Here is a 15946-nt window from a genome sequence, read left to right as displayed (position 1 = left end):
CCCACGGTACTAACTCGTGCCACAGTAAGAGCAACGACCCCAAACCCAGGCGGACTAAAGCCTGCCCGGACACTGTAGGGAAATGCAGCACCTCCCAGACAGTCGGGCGGCGTGGCTCCCCGAGTGCGCATGCTCAGTGGTAGCCTTGCGGTATTGCCCAAGTCCCGTGCAGAACGTAACCTTCCAGCCTTCTGCACTCAGATATTAAGTGTAGTTTATGAAAACCGAGTTTGAGTTGTATTTTTATCTATATTAACACATCGTTCTCAGTCGTGCATCAGAATGAAAATCCGTGGCTTTGTGTTTGCTGTTTCCAAAGAAAGACTTGGTTTTGGGATTCATTCACCATCCACCCGGGAAGGACGAGCAAGGCTCTGAGCGAAGCCCACCTCGCTTCCTCGTCTGCAGCCCACAGGCCCGGTCCCCTTTGTCGTGAGCCGCAGGGAGGCCGAGGAGTGTCACTCAGAGATGGGAGTAACAAGTCTGTGTGTGTGTGTGTGTGTGTGTGTGTGTTGGGGGGAGTACTCTGGAGGGCGGGTGACCTGACCGAGGCCACGGGTGATGCCGGGTCCCAGCCCCACTGCTACTAGGACCGAACCGCGTCCACTGTCGCCGTGTTCGGGCTGCTCGTGCTCCCTGGGTCTCATTTCCACGAAGCTGTTTTAACTCGGGCGACGGTGTGTGTTCTGTGGAACCAGCATCTCGGCTGTCTGTTTCTGATTCACGCGTGTTAACTGTGGACTATGCACGGGCGCTGCTGAAGGTGGTTGGGAGGAAAGTCAGGGACAGTCCTGCCACCCGGGAATAACGACCCGCCCTTCCAGTCTTCCGGGCAGGCGTCTTAGAGACTGGAGCTCCGGCTTTAGAAGCGGGCTGTGTCGGCTCCCGGCCGCCTGCGGCAAGAGCGAGGTGGAGGCAAAGCTCTGAACCTCGGTTTCCCAAGGCGAGGGCTCTGAGCGCGCAGCGGGCAGGACGTCGAGGGTGGCCGGGACAGCCCCGGGTGCCCGCAGCACCTCCTGCCTGCGGCCCGACCCAGGGGGGCGCCAGGGGGCGCTGTGGTGCACGGCCGCGCCCCGCCCGCGAGGGCTGCCGGGGAGCGCGGTGGCGCGTGCGCGGCGGCGAGGCGGGCGGCGCCGCCCCGTCCCAGCATGCTGTGCGGGTAAACAGACATGGCGGGCGAGGGCGACCCGCAGGACGCTGCGCACGACATGGGCAACCACCTTCCGCTGCTACCTGGTAACGGCCGGGCCGGGGCGGGGCGGCGGGCGCGTGTCCGAAGGCCGCGGGCTGCGCGCGGGGGCGGGCGGGGGCCCGAGACGCGGCTCTGGGGGTGCCGGGGTGGGGCCGCGGCCCGTGCCGCGGCCGGAACCCCTGGGACGCGGCCCCTGGGGGGTGACAGCCCGCGTGCCCCGAGCGCGCACGTCCCGCCCAGCGCGCGGCATTGCTGCCACTCTGTCCCCGCGACCTGGCGGCTTATTCAGTCCGAGTCGGCCGGGGCGCGCCGGGCGCACAGGGCGCACAGCCAGGGCCCCGTCCCGGGTCTGTCCGAGTCTGTCTGTCCGCGTGCCCGCTGTCCCTGGACCGCCTCGCGGTCAAGATGCCGAGCATTCCTGTGCACGACCTGCCCTGCAGGCGTCCCCGCGCCTCGGAGACGTTAGCTCAGCCTCGCGCCTGGAGCGGGTCTCTCTGGGTGCGGCCCCCAGGGGTGCGGCTGTGACCTGGGACAGGTCCGCGCTCTGTGCGGTCCTCAGTGGCGCGGGAGGGGCGGGGTGCGTCTGGAGGCCGCTGCGAGGCAGGCGCAGCGGTGTCTTGGGGATTTTCTTGGGGAAAACCCCGCTGACTTGGGGGTTTTCTGTCCGAGACACAACTGTGGGTGCAGGCAGTTGCCTGAGGAAAGCTGTGCTTGGCGGGTCCCGGGTGCCCCGCGACCTGCGTGGGTTGGAGGAGCGGGAGGCAGCGTGCATGCACCCCACGCAGGAGTGGCCGCCTTTGCACAAAGGAACCGGGGTTGGAGCCTGTTCTGAGGCTGGCAGCGGAGCCGACACAAAGCTGAGGGTGTCAGCCCTGTCCTAGGCCCCGCGCACCCGCCTCGTTTGCAGTTCCCAGGCGGACTGTTCACATGGGGCTCCCGCGGGACCCCAGCGCTCAGACTTCACCGGTGGCTCCCAGCAGTCGGTGGGGTTGTCTGCAAAGTCCGGAGGGCGACAGGAGGTAGATGCGATAGCAGTGCGTTTCTGAGTCCCCGGGGAGTTACTCGTGAAGACGCCCGAGTTGCCCTTCCATCAGTCTTTGCGGTGCGCGCTGTTTCCGAGAGCACCCCTCTTTCAGTGTGGGGGAACCAGCTCCAGCTCCGATGCAGAGTGTGGTCCCAGCCAGGGGAACGCGGATGAGCAGCTGAGTGGGGAAGGAAGGCTGCTGCCCATAAGGCGCCCATTTAGAGGCCAGCAGTCAGGACAGTTAAAGCCTGTTTTTCAGTGAAGGGTTCCAGCCCAGGGTGAGCTCGCAGCCCACCTGTTCGGCTTTCTCCGGGGGAGCCCTTGGGGCTGCCCGCCGGCGGGTGGGGCACTGGGCATGGTCAGGGTTGTGAGTCCAAGGAGCTGACGCAGAGCGCTTGTGCGACAGTCTGCATTTTCCAGGACGGCTTGTGGGGCATCCGTGTTCTTAGGGCAGACTCCCGCCCACTGGCAGGGCCGGACCGGGGCCGCTGGAACGTGAGACGGAGTGGCCGGGTTCGCTTTGACAAAGCCTTGTGTCCAGGGGTCCGTGAGAGCTGATAGAAAGCCCAGAGCAGTTGCTGTGTTGGAGGACGTTTGCGTTTTCTTGTCGGGGACCTGGCCGGAGGGCGTTCGGTTGAAGCAGTGGCACACACGAAAGGAAATGACGCTTCTGTAGTGGCACTTTATTTGCTTTGAAGATTATTTGGGCACTTTGATGGCTGTCATGTGTTTCTAAAACACACGAGAGAAATACGGGGTGAAAATGAGGCTCCCACGTCTCTGTGGCTCTTCTGGCCCAGGGCCTCTCGGTCGCGGCACCTCCGCCGTAGGGGCAGAGCTCTCTGCCGATGGGCCTGACTGTGCTCGTGAGCAGCATCCCCGGCCGCGCCCTCTGCACCCCGGCAGGACACCCGCCGGCACCCGGTCGGTCCTGACACCCGCCGACATTTCCAGACACTCCCCACAGCCCCCCGGTTGAGCACCCCCAGTGTAGGGTGGGGTCCCCCGCAGCTGGCGTGGATAGGACAGGCCCCAGCGGACAGGACAGCCTCTGGCGAGGGCAGCTCCCCCGGCTTTCGAACCCGTGGTCAGTGAGGCAGGTTTTAGAGTGGGTCCGCCTAGTTTGCAAAATTTAAACTGTGTGGAGACAGCTTTCTAAGACACTTCTTTTCTTTTAAAATGTCTTATATTGCATGGAAGCTATTTATTGATTTTTTTTTTTTTTTTACAGCGGGAGAGAGGGAAGGGGGAGTGGGGGGGGGGGAACATTGATTTGTTGTTCCTGTTATTTGTGCGTTCACGGGCTGCTGCTTGTATGTGCCCTGACCGGGGACTGAACCCACATCCTTGGCGTGTGGGGATGATGCCCCAGCCCACGGAGGGACCCGGCGGGGCCTCACGCGAGCTTTATGACATCCCGAAGCGAACCGATGAAGGTGATGGCAGGCATTCTGTTCTCAGACGGCAGCGACAGCCGGGAGCGACGTCACTGCCGCGGGCTCAGCCTGCCAGGCAGTGCCTCCTGCAGGTCCCCTCCTCCCTGTCCCCCGGAGGGACTTTTCACGGGAAGGTCCGAAAGGCCCTAGAGATGGTCCCGGTCGAGCCTGCCCCTGTCCAGAGGAGGACACTTGGGTGCAGCCAGGGGTGAGAACTCCCGACAGGGAGCGGAGACGATGGCTCACACAGGGGACCGTCAGCTGGGCCCCCGAGTTCCGTCCGCAGGGGAGCCCCTCAGGCCCATCCTCCCTGCCCTCAGCCGGGTGGCCGGGGTCTGCAGGGAGGAGCGGCGCTGGTGGCAGCCTTGCACTTCTGGGGTCCTGCCCCGGAGGCCCAGCCCGACCAAGGGAACACTCAGGACGGAGCGCCCGCCCGGGGCCCTCACAGCTGGACGGTGCGAGCCAGCAGCCCAGACGAGGCTGAGGAGGCGGGAAACGTAGTGGGGTCTCCAGGGTGGGGTCCTGGGACAGCGGGGGCGTTGGGCACAGGCTGAGGCGACCCAGACACAAGGTGGAGACGAGCTGACGCCGCAGTGCTGCGGACGGAGCTGCCGGGGACGGGGTGAGCGGCACAGGATGCAGCGCTCCCGTGACCCCAAGGCAGCCAACCGCAGATCCCGGCCCCCAGGACCTTGGCGCCCCAAGCTCCAGGGCTCTAGGCCTGCAGGAGGGGCTGCACCTTCGACCGGGAGCGTGACCCTGACGGTCACGCGCCTGGTTTGCCCTCCCCCCGTCCGTTCACAGCGGAGAGCGAGGAGGAGGAGGATGGGGTGGAGATGGAGGTGGAAGACCAGGATGGCAGAGAAGCCAAGAAGCCCAACGTCATAAACTTTGACACCAGCCTGCCGACGTCACACACGGTATGTCTTCAGTGACAGCTCTGACTGACACATGCCCGGTCGGCCACAGAGTTCTCGGGTTTATTCCGTGTGGTGGCTCGGGCCGCCCTGAGTCGTCCTCAGCCTCGTTCGAAACCGCTCTGCTAGGTTGTGTCGCGAGGGCTGTCAAATCAGGGTGCTTTAAAAGAAAAAAATCAAAGTTGGTGAGTTTTTGTGAAGCCATTTTAATATTGAAGATGGAAGGAGATACACAACATTTTCAGTGTGTCATAGTTTGTTACTCAAGAAAGGTGAGAACGCAGCTGGCATCAGAGGTGTGTGCAGCGCGCGGAGCAGGCGCTGTGGGCGAGGAGTCTCCCCACGGCACTCCGGGTCGGGCAGGTGAGCTGGAGTGGGCAGCGAGCGAACCGAGCCCGTGACTGAGAACAGTCAGCGTTACACCGGGCGGGAGGTGGTGGGCGTGTTCAGAATGTCCAGCTCCAGGACGTTATTGGTGGAAACGAACAATGTACGATTTATTTTACGGGGAGAACGGTACAGACTTTTTGGCCGACCCAACATTTCCAACTAAAACCTGGTCTGGAGTTTGTACGTGTGAGAGCCGTACAAAGTGCCAGGAGTCCTTCCGAGAGTCCAAGCGAGCCCTTCCGGCCTGGGGGAGGTGTGCGCTCCGTGTGTATCCGCTTCCTCGGGAGCTTCCCTGCTCGGGGCCCCGGCCTCCCCCCGCCCCTTGCACCACGGGCCCCGCCCCTTGCCCCCTGCGCCACCTGCGCCCCGCCCCCTGCGCCCCGCGCCCCGCCCGCGGTGACGGCGCCCCTGTCCGCCCGCAGTACCTGGGCGCCGACATGGAGGAGTTCCACGGCCGGACGCTGCACGACGACGACAGCTGCCAGGTGATGCCGGTGCTGCCGCAGGTGGCGCTGGTGCTGATCCCGGGCCAGACCCTGCCGCTGCAGCTCTTCCGCCCGCAGGAGGTCAGCATGGTGCGCACGCTCATCCAGAAGGACCGGACCTTCGCCGTCCTCGCCTACAGGTGCGTGCGCGTCCACGCGGGGCGGGCTCTCCCCGTGGTCGCTCGCCTGCTGTCACGCACCTGCCCCAGGGCGAGGCCCGCGTCGGCTGAAGCTGCCGGTCACTGCGTCACTGCGTCACTGCACGGGCGCGGTTGCGGGGGGAGGAGCTGGGAAGCTGGGGTGTTCCCGTGCTCGCCCCGCACCGCACAGACGCTTGCCTCTGCGCGCGGGCGGGCTTCCGGGCGCGCACGGCCTGTCTGTGTTTGAAGAGGAACAGGGCCTTTGCGTTGGGACGTCGAGGACGACTGTCACAGGAGAGTGGCTGTCGTCTCTCAGAAGCCGTACGTTGTCCGGGACAGACGGGGCAAACCGCAGCCGAGTGTCACGTGCCCGTGGCCGCTGTGGGAAGTGGGCGGCTCGAACAGGCAGTCCCTGCCCCGGGGCAGCAGCCTGCCTCTCTCACAGCAGGAGCGAGGGGCTGCTGCGCACGAGTGTTCGCTCAGGGCGGGGAGAGCTGCCCGTGGGCCCCGGGGCGTGTGGGTGCCTGGGGGTTGTGCTCCTAAAAGCCGCTCCCTGTTCTTCGTGAGGCCTCCCTCTGGACCCGCACCCTGCCCCGCCTCCCCGTGTGACAGGAGGAGGGCGACAGCTTCGCGGTGGGGGGCCGTCACGGTGCCGCGTGTCCCTGCGTGTCGCTGTCACCGGCCTGGCACATTTAGACAGCAGATGCTCAGAAGGGTCCCCTTTCCGGAACCGCCCGCAGCGACGCGCAGGAGCGGGAGGCGCGGTTCGGGACCACGGCGGAGATCTACGCGTACCGGGAGGAGCAGGACTTCGGCATCGAGGTGGTGAAGGTGAAGGCGGTCGGGCGGCAGCGCTTCCGCGTGCTGGAGCTGCGGACGCAGTCGGACGGGTGAGGCTGGCGCGGGCGCCCTCGAGGGACCCGGGTCCCTGGGGCGCGGGCTGGCCTGCCACTCTGGGTGACTTCCACCGGCCCTTCTCCTTCCTTGGGGGTTAGTTAGCCTGGTGGCTTCCAGCCTCGCTGTGCGCCCCGGTCACTGGGATGTTTCTGGAACTACGGAGGCTGAACCCCAGCCCCGCCCCCACCCCACCCCTAGCGAGTGCCGGGCGGGGGAGGGGCTGCAGCCCGCCCTGGATTTCCTGGTGGTTCCCAGGTCCCCGGGGGTCTGAGGGCCCTCCGCTCGCCCAGAGGGCGCGGCCTTCTCTGTGCAGCTGCAGGCACGGAGGGCTGCTCCTCAGCGTGAGCCCCGGCGGGAGGCGCCCGGGCGTCCCTGGGGTGTGTGGGGGCCAAGCGGGGGCCACGGGCCCGTAGTGCCTGCCGCCAGTGCAGACCCGACCTGGCCCGTGAACGTGTCACGCACGGTGTGTGGTCGGTACCCGCCTGCCGGCTCTGCACCCCGTCAGGGTCAGAACTGGGGAGTGCTGGTTTCAGGGTGTTCGGGCCTGGCTCGCGGGGTCAGAGGTTCCCGCGAGTGCGAGGAACACTGACTCACTGTTGAAGACCCAGCTCACCCTCGTCACCCCTGTTTGAAAGGGAGGCGCTCGCCCTGGCCACTGGGTGCCGCCTCGTGGGCGCGGCCCTCCGCTCTGGCCGGAGGCCCCGGGACGCAGGGCGCAGAGCCACAGGCGCGCGCAAGTCCCACTCGTGCCCCTGCTGCAGCAGGCAGAGCGCCCCCGAGTCCTGCAGGCAGCTCGGGGAGCGCGGTGTTCCGCCTGCCACCCGCCACCCGCCGCGGTCTGGCCGACAGGGCTGCGCCCCGGAGTGTGAACGCCCTGGTCCCTTCCCCGGGCGGAGGCCCGACCGGGCGTCGCAGCTGCGGCGGTCTCGGGGGCGGGCTGGGAATTGATTTTCAGACCTGAAGACGAGCAGCAGTGCTTGGTTATGTGTTGATTTTTAAACCTTTGTGTCGCTTACGGACTGTACGTTCATTCATCTGCGACGTGAAAATCTTCCTTTCCGTTCTACGGTGAATGGGTCAAAGACCCATTCCTTGGGTTATGTTTGGTTTTACCTGTGGTGTGGTTTGTGAAACACGGTGGTTTTGCAAGTCTTGCTGTTGACAGCGAGCCCGTGCTAGAGGCTCAGGAGGTCGGGGGCGGGGGGGCCGCTCTGAGCGCCCGCCCGCCCCGGTCTCAGCATCCAGCAGGCAAAGGTGCGGATCCTGCCCGAGTGCGTGCTGCCCTCCACCATGTCCGCCGTCCAGCTCGAGTCCCTGCGCAGGCGCCAGCTCTTCCCCGCCCCGTCCGGCTCCTGGGAGGACCGCCGTTCCTACAAGTGGTGGCAGAAGTACCAGAAGGTGAGAGCCGACTTCCTGGGCGTCTTCCAGGAACGGAGACCACGTGCCGTTCCACTTTTAAGGGAGAAACACTAAGAGCTGTCAGGACGCAGGCCCCTGGCACCTGCACGGTCCTCTCTCTCGACCGTGGCGGGGGCGCCTGACCACGCTGTGTTCCCATCAGCCGTAAGCCACAGGGTGGTGAGGTCTTCTCACTGTTGTGTGTTAACAGCTTGTACTTTCTCTTTTTAAAAAATAGATTTATTTATTTTACTGTTAGAGAGAAGGGAAGGGAGAGAGAGAAACATCAGTGTGTGGTTGCCTCTCTTGCGCCCCCTGCTGGGGACCCGGCCCACAACCCAGGCGTGTGCCCTGACTGGGAATTGAACCGGTGATCCTGTGGTTCCCAGGCCAGCGCTCAGTCCACTGAGCTACACCAGCCAGGGCCGCAGCTTGTAGTTGCGATTCTGTGGCGTCCTCTTCTCAGACTGGACTCACGTCAGATGTTTGGCTCTCGTCGTACGCCCGTGACCGGAGAGACGGGGCAGTGAGTTGGCTGCCTCCGGGCTTCCGAGAGCAAAGCCGTCCGGCTCTCTCCGCACGGCTCCACTGGCCTCCCAGGGCTGGCCGGTGGGTGAGCACGAGCTCTGGGAGACGTGCCTGGCGTTAACTCTTTTGGCGAAATCGTTCTTTCTCTCAGGGAGAAGCCCCTGAGGCCTGTTCCTCCGCAGTGGAGAGAGGGGTCGGCTTGGAGCACGAAACAGCAGCCTTGATGGTCGCTGCCTGAAGGGAGGGGTTGCTGGGCCCTGAACCCAGCATGCGCTGGCTTTGCGAGGTTCACCTTCTGCAAACGGGCAGACAGCTGCCTGCGAGCTGACAGACCCCACCCCACGCCGACCTCCCTTCCTGGTCTGGCAGGGCAGCGAGGTCAGACTGGGCGTGGACAGTGTGGGCCACCGCGAGGGTCTCCTCCACCGCCGGGTGCTCCCCGTCTCTGCCCGCTCCTCAGACGGGACCTCGTGCCAGCGGCCGTGCGGGGCGGTGGGCTCTGGGCGGCTGCTGCGGACCGGGGGTCTCGCGGGCTCGTGTTGCAGCCCCGGCGTGTCCGAGAGGAGCCCTGCAAGGAGGCTGCCGTTGGCTGCCTCGCCATCCGTGCCCGCCGTGTTCCAGGGCAGCGACCGCAGCAGCAGGGGCAGTGACGCCGGGCGCCGCTTTTTTCGCAGGATAAGAAGGAGAGTCTTGACCTCCGCTCTGCGGTCAGGCGCGTCCCCCGGCTCCCGCCCAGGCCTGCGGCTGTGTGTCCTCGGCGTTTGTCCCTCCCTGCGTGTGCTCCGGTTCCTGGCAGCCGGGAGCTGTCTGGGGGACGAAGGGACAGGACCGGGAGCTGCGGGGTCACCTGCAGAGCTGCTCCTGCTGTGTGCCCTGCCTGCTGGGGCGGGGCTCGGGGCGGTGAGTGACCCCCCCCCGGTGGCCGCGCAGCCCTGGAGCGGCGGCTCACTCGGCGTGCTGCTAGACCGTGACACGGTCCCAGGGAAGCTCGCTGCCCCCTGAAGGGCCACGCGTGTGCGCCTCACGTGTTTCGAACGCCCTCCGTGGTTGGGAGGCAAAGCTGAGGCTGTAGTTCTTCTCAGGCTTTAAACCAGAAGGATGTGACGGCTGACCTTGGACCACAGACAGGTTCCTCCGGGGGCCGCCTGCCTGCCTGCAGCTTCCCGTGGCCAGTGCCGTCCGGGGCCGCGCCCTCACTGCAGAGTCCGCCTGGCCATGCCGGCACCCGGTGCCCGGGCGGTGTCGGCGCTGACGTCTCTGGGGAACGCCGGGAGCTGCGGGGCCTCGTCAGCTGGGAGACAGGAGCCCTCCGAGGTGCCGGGTCACGGCGGGACGCCGAGGGTCTGTGCGGTGGCCCCGTGTCGCCGGTCTCCCCTGGCGCACGTCCCTGGCACGGGGGCGGTCCCCACGCAGAGCACGTCCCCAGCAGGGAGGTGCATGGGCACACGTAACTGGGGGGCTCACAGAGCTTCAGGGTCCGTCCGGGCAGCCCTGCGGGGGGGAACTTCAGAGTCCGCCTCATGCTGACCGGTGGGGGCCGGGACCCCCAAGACCCAGCCTGTTCGGGCGGCAGTGCCTGGGCGTGGTGGTGAGCAGGGAACGCTGGCCCTGGTGTGCTCCTGCGGCCCCACCCCCGTTCCCGCCCGTGTCATCGTGGGCAGTGACGCCCGTGCGGGGAGGCAGGCTCCTGTGTGACGAGGGGGCTCCTTCTGGCATGGTGGGTGATGCCAGGAGGCTCTGGGCCGGCCCCCCTGCACCTCCCGCCCGGCCGTCCTGGGCACCACGGTGGGCACTCAGGTGTTCTCAAGAGAGTCAGGGTTCTAGCTGCAGTGTGTACTTGAAGGCTATACAAACATGATCGTTAAACTTAGTAAATGTCCATTATGAAATAAGTCATCTGCAAAGTTTTTCTTTTTGAAATTAGAAGTCTTTCCTGAGCCGAAGGAACTTTCGGAAGCAGCTCTGTGTTAAGAATCTGTGTCGTGTGAGGTCACTTTATTGAGTGACTTTTTTTCCTGTTTTCAGAGGAAGTTTCATTGCGCAAATTTGACTTCGTGGCCTCGCTGGCTGTATTCCTTGTACGATGCTGTGAGTACCTCTCCTCCACCCTCCGCGCCTGGGGCGGCGGGGCCGAGACTAGGGGCCGCTGGAGCCGAGCGCAGGCTGTCGCACCGGGGGTGGCTCACGTTCAAGCCCAGGGCCGCCTGTGACGCTTGCGGAGAGCAGCTGGGGTCACAGACTCCCGGGCGGACTCTGCCTTTGACGTGCAGAGTGTCTGGTTCTCCCGGTTTTTCGTGCCTTGGAGCTCCAGGACAGGTTGCAGGAGTGTGTTAGGGTCTGTCAAGCATTTGAAACGCTCGTGGGTCAGGTGGTGGTCACGCTTAGAAAATTAAAGAACCCTTCCACGGTGCTTTGTGCTTTTCCAAACAAGTGTAACGACTGTGTCTCCTGCTCGCTGGCCAGGGCACGAGTGGGCACCCCCCAGTGGTTGTGCTGAGCCCCTCATTCCAGGGGCAACCCCCCCCCCCCGCCGCGTGCAGAACCCAGACAGGCAGGCTGCCGGAGCCGGTCCGAGGTCTGCGATTTTAGACAAAGGCCGTCCACAGCCTGATTCCCATCCCTCGCTGTGACTTGAGCATCTGTAAAGTCGGGGGGGGGTCGCGTGGCTGGTGGCTGTGGCCCTGGGCCCGGAGCCCATGGCACTGGTCACTCGCGCCCCGTCAGGGGTCGGGCCGCCCTGGGCCTCGGGTCCTGAGAAAGCGGCCCCGGGGGGCCCTGCGCACTCACCAGTGTGTGGCACTGCGGGGAGCCGCAGCTCACTGCCGCCACCCGGCAGACCGGGGCGTGTTTGCACACACGTGTGGAAGGAGGACGCTCTCTGGGGCGGTGAACGGGACGCGCCTGCGCAGTCGGCAGGGGCCGCAGCCCCGCCCAAGGAGGGGGGCGGTGCCGGGTGGGGGCGGTGCCAGGCAGCCCAGAGCGGGGCACCCGCGGGCTTGCTGGGCCTGGGCCGCGTCCCCGTGAGAGCGCAGGCGTGTGAGCGGGACGCAGAGTTCCCAGGGGTGGCTGCCCCCGCCGCTCGCGTGCTGGTTTCACCGGGGAGAGCCGGGAGAGCCTGCGCCCCCGGTCACGGCCGCTCCCCCCCACCCAGGAGACGCTGATGGACAGGATCAAGCAGCAGCTGCGCGAGTGGGACGAGAACCTGAAGGACGACGCTCTGCCCGCCAACCCCATAGGTACGGCCCGCGGCTGCTTCCCGCGGCCCGAGCGGGACGTCTCACCGCCGGAGACCGGTCTGTGTTTCGCGGCAAAGCCCCAGGTGTCCGTCCGTCTTGCTGACCAGTGTTCTCAATCGTCCCGAAAAGCACGCTCGTTTCTTTTGCCTGGAGCAGTCTTGAAAGCAAAACTGCTTTTTATGTAGTGAAGCCTGTCAGAATTCTGGGATTCTGCAAACACCCCGATTTTCAGCGAGCTTTCCCCAACGGGCTCAGTGGGGACCCCTGGCTCGCGTTTGGAACGCCCCCCCCTTCGCCCCGCCCCCAGAGGGCTCCAGCGCGACCTGCTCTAGGACACGCCACGCGCCCCCTCCAGGTCTGCCCGTGGGGTGCCGCCTGGCAGACGAGGGCCTCGGGACCCGTGCCAGGTGGTGTGTTGGACTGAGGGAGGCACTTCGGGAACAAGCACCGGGAAGTTGTGTTCCAGGGCGTCCTGGGGGCACCCGCTGGCCCTTTCTGCAGCGTCGTGGTTGCCTGGGGCGCGCTCTCCGGGAGCCCTGTAGGGAGGGGCCCGAGAGCAGAGTGTCTGCTGCGCACACTCAAACCTGACACCCCCCCTTAACGCCCCCCTCAGACTTCTCCTACAGAGTAGCGGCCTGCCTCCCCATCGACGACGTGCTGAGGGTGCAGCTCCTCCGCATCGGCAGCGCCGTCCAGCGCCTGCGCTGCGAGCTGGACATCATGAACAAGGTGAGCGGTGGGCGCGTGTGACAGCGGTGTCTGGGGTGCCAGGGTGCTCTGTGGGGACCCGCAGCCCCTCCAGGGCCAGCCCGTCCTGCCGGCAGGGGACCAGAAAAGGGGATGGACAGTGGAAGCGTGTCACCGGGGACCGAGCACAGCAGCTGGCATGGTTACGTGTTGGCCAGCTCCGGGTCCCTCTGTGTAGTCGGCCTCCCCCGGACGTGGGTGCCGCCCTGGCCGTGTGTGTCGGCTGCGGGGCCTCTAGCCGGGGCATCAGTTCTGTGGGCGGGGGGGGGGGGGGGGGGGGGGGTGCGCCCCAGAGCAGTGCTCCGACGGCCGTGGGGATGTGTCGCTGCTTCGTGGGTGCGGCTCTCCCCACCGGCCCCCTCTCCCGCGTTCCAGTGCACGTCCCTCTGCTGCAAGCAGTGTCAGGAGACAGAAATCACCACCAAAAACGAGATCTTCAGGTGAGAGGCTCCGTGTTTGTGAACTCGAGCGCCCTCTCCCAGCCGCGCTCCCAGCACTTCCTCCCCCGGTCAGGGGCACGCAGCAGGCGCTCAGTGAGGGGCGGGCGGTCCCCTGGGGCAGGTCCCCGGGGCCGGGTGGTGGAGGCACAGCTCAGGAGGGTGGGGGTGTGCGGTGCTGCTCCCCAGTCCCCGTCGGAGGCCGCGCTGCAGACAGCACGCAGGGCCTTCCCGGGGGCCCCGGGCGTCGCGTGCAGTTCAGCGTCAGGTCTGCCGAGCCGACTGAAGGGGGGCGGGACGCGCCTGTGCGCGCCCGGCGCTGGGACAGGACGGCGTGTGCACGGGGCTGTGTGGCGGCCTCACAGCTCCGAGTCGGGACGGGTGCACGCCCTCCAGACCCCGCTGAGCGGGGGCTCCACGCCACGCGTGTGCGGGGGGCTGGGAACGGCGTCCCGTTGCGTCCCATCGCCTCTGGTCACCGGGGAACACTCAGACCGAGCAGAAGCGCGGACCGCCCGCCTCCTGCTCGCAGGCTGAGGCTCTGCCGTCACGTAGAAGTGACCGAGGGGTCAGAGACGGTCACTCCCGTGACCCCAGCCCTCGGCCCGCTGGTAAACAAGCCGGTTCCACTCAGCGCCCCACCCCCCGCCCCCCGCCTGACGCCGTGCCCTTCTGTCGCAGCCTGTCCCTGTGCGGGCCGATGGCGGCCTACGTGAACCCGCACGGCTACGTGCACGAGACGCTGACTGTGTACAAGGCCTCCAACCTGAGCCTCGTCGGCCGGCCGTCCACGGAGCACAGCTGGTTTCCCGGGTAACGGCCTGCGGGCGGCTTTTCTCTCGGGTGGTTTTGCCTTGATCGGGAGGAAGAGTGGACTCCTGGGCCACGGGGCAGGTGTGGGGACTTGACGTGGGCCGTGCGGGCAGCCGTGCTGTCTGTGTGCCCTTCGCGTCCCCCATCCGTGGCTGGGATGGGCGTGCGTGCGCTCGCGTGGACTGGGACCCTGGGCCACGGGGCCACAGCTGGAAGCTTCAGCTCACTGCACAGGGCAGGGCTGAGCGGCCGCACCGTGAGTGTGAGCCTGGGGCCGTGGCCCCCACCCCCGCCCGCGAGTCCCTCCACCCCCCCCCCCCCCCCCCCCACTGGCCTCAAGGACCCTGTTGCGTGTCTTTCCGTCTGAATTCTGGGCCCGGTTGTTTTTAAGAGACACAAGGAGCTGAGCAGGAATTAGCGTTTTACTCCGTTCCAGACGTAGAACTCTGTCCTTTGGCTCGTCCAGCCCTCTTCGGTCCAAGAACTCGGACTAGAAGTAACTCACAGCTGTAGATGCTAAACGTGGGAAACGCCGAGGGGGAAGAAGGAAGTGGTTGCGATTCCCTGGTTCGGTTATTTTCCCGGGAACCGGGAATGCCATGGGCTGTCCTTCTGACAGAGTCTCCTCTCTTCTGGAAGAGGGGTCTTCGGCCGTTTTTCTGTCTCATGTGAATGAGAGACACACTTCCCTCCCTGCACCCCCAGCGTGCCCCTCTCCCCGGGGCTGCCTCGGCAGGCAGTCCTCCCGGCGGGGTCCGCCTCCCCCGCAGGGCTGCCTCTCCCACGGAGCCCCTGCCCCCCTGTGCCCTGAGCCCGGGCCAGGGCAGCTAGGAGGGCACAGACAGAACCCTGTTCCTCGGCTGTGGCTCCGGAAACTGGGCCCAATCAGAGTGCAGGGGATCCGTTCCTCCAGGCGCTGGGAGCCGGGCTCCGGGCCGTCCTCTGGGCGGGTCTCCAGTGGGAGCCTGGGGCGCAGACACGGTTCCTAGCGGCCTCTGTCTCTGACCTCGCAGGTTTGCCTGGACGGTGGCCCAGTGCAAGGTCTGTGCCAGCCACATCGGGTGGAAATTCACAGCCACCAAAAAGGACATGTCGCCACAGAAGTTCTGGGGGCTGACGCGATCTGCTCTGCTGCCCACGATCCCCGACACCGAGGACGACGTGGGCCCCGACAAAGTCGTGCTGTGCTTGTGAGCAGGCGCGGCGGCCGGCGCACTCGGTGGGCCGCCGCTCTGACGGCGTCCGCTCTGGAATCCTGCTCCTGCTGCTGCTGCTGCTGCCGCGGACCCGGGTCGGGGGCGTGGCGGGAGGGGCAGATGCTTCGCCCCACGGTTTTTGAGGACTCAAGGCTGACACGCTCCGTGGGAGAGGACGCAGTGCAGTCTCAGCCGCGCGGTGCTCTGGCCTGTGGGCTCCTGGAGCTTGCTTGGCGCCCGGCCCCGCGGGCCATGACGTCAGGCGGCACGAGACCGGAGGACGCAGCTTCCGGCAGGAGCGTGGACGTGCTGTGAGGCGGCGTACGGGGGGCTCGTCCACCCCCTGCCCCGGGCGCGGGGCCCACGAGAGCGCCTGCCCCTTCCCGAGGGGGGCCAGGCGGTGGAAGCGGTTAAAGCCCGGAGAGTCTCGTTCTTTCAGCCGTTAGTCTGTGAGACACTGACTTGTAAACTTCGAAATGTTAGAGTTAAAACATGCAGTTTGAGCCCAGAAATACGGTCCTCGTTTTTTTCAGTGCCTGTCGGTACGAGACCCGCACGGTGTGCATTCGCTGGGCGTGGGCCCGTCGGAGCCCATAGCGCCCTCTCTGTGGATGCGGCCGGCGGCTGTGGTCTCGGGCTCTTCCGTTCGGGTCGGTTCGGGAGGAAAGCGAACTTCAAGGGCAGCTACGCTAGCTGCGTCCCCGCTGAAGCAGTGCACCCCGCCTGCTCACACACCCCACCTGCTCCCGCAGCCCGCCCGGGTGTGGTGGGGTCTTCCCGACGGGGACAGGCCGAGGAGCTGCCCACCTCTGCCTCCCCCACTCCGTGACCCCCCCTCCCCCAGGGGCAGTGGGCCACCTCCCAGCCCGTCCTCGCTGTGGGTTTGTGCTTCCCTCGCTGCTTCCCCCCACACAGCCCGCCGCTGGACGAGGCTGCAGCTGACGTGACGTTCTGGAGGCCTCAGCCCAGCGGCAGCTGCGCCCCATGTGCGCACACACCTGATCCCACAGCCTAGCCCGAGGGCCCCTGGGGGGAGCACAGGTGCAGCCCCGGATGGCTGTGGGGCCTCCGGCAGGCCCTCACCTCGTCCTGGACGCCACAGCCACCCGG

General features: G+C 66.2%; 1 protein-coding gene across 1 annotated transcript; it reads left to right on the top strand.

Annotated features, from left to right (window-relative positions):
* The first annotated feature begins 1118 nt into the window (after nt 1-1118).
* Nucleotides 1119-15344, top strand: CRBN (cereblon). Its single transcript, XM_028518377.2, has 11 exons — nt 1119-1236; nt 4457-4572; nt 5382-5584; nt 6325-6474; nt 7720-7879; nt 10433-10495; nt 11559-11643; nt 12257-12372; nt 12766-12830; nt 13509-13640; nt 14654-15344. The coding sequence occupies exons 1-11, from the start codon at nt 1170-1172 to the stop codon at nt 14832-14834; spliced, it is 1338 nt and encodes a 445-aa protein (XP_028374178.1). The 5' UTR covers nt 1119-1169; the 3' UTR covers nt 14835-15344.
* Nucleotides 15345-15946: the final 602 nt, after the last annotated feature.

The sequence above is a fragment of the Phyllostomus discolor genome, chromosome 7, assembly GCF_004126475.2.
Source record: "Phyllostomus discolor isolate MPI-MPIP mPhyDis1 chromosome 7, mPhyDis1.pri.v3, whole genome shotgun sequence".
Classification (NCBI taxonomy): domain Eukaryota; kingdom Metazoa; phylum Chordata; class Mammalia; order Chiroptera; family Phyllostomidae; genus Phyllostomus; species Phyllostomus discolor.
The sequence above is the reverse complement of the archived record's forward strand: the minus strand, read 5'-3'. Positions and strand labels throughout refer to the sequence as shown.

Bases quoted from the DNA above. Each gene is read 5' to 3' on its own strand.
- CRBN (XM_028518377.2), top strand. From the start codon at position 1,170: ATGGCGGGCGAGGGCGACCCGCAGGACGCTGCGCACGACATGGGCAAC. The intron at 1,237-4,456 runs GTAACGGCCGGG...GTCCGTTCACAG, and splicing joins CCACCTTCCGCTGCTACCTG to CGGAGAGCGAGGAGGAGGAG. The intron at 12,831-13,508 runs GTGAGAGGCTCC...CTTCTGTCGCAG, and splicing joins ACCAAAAACGAGATCTTCAG to CCTGTCCCTGTGCGGGCCGA.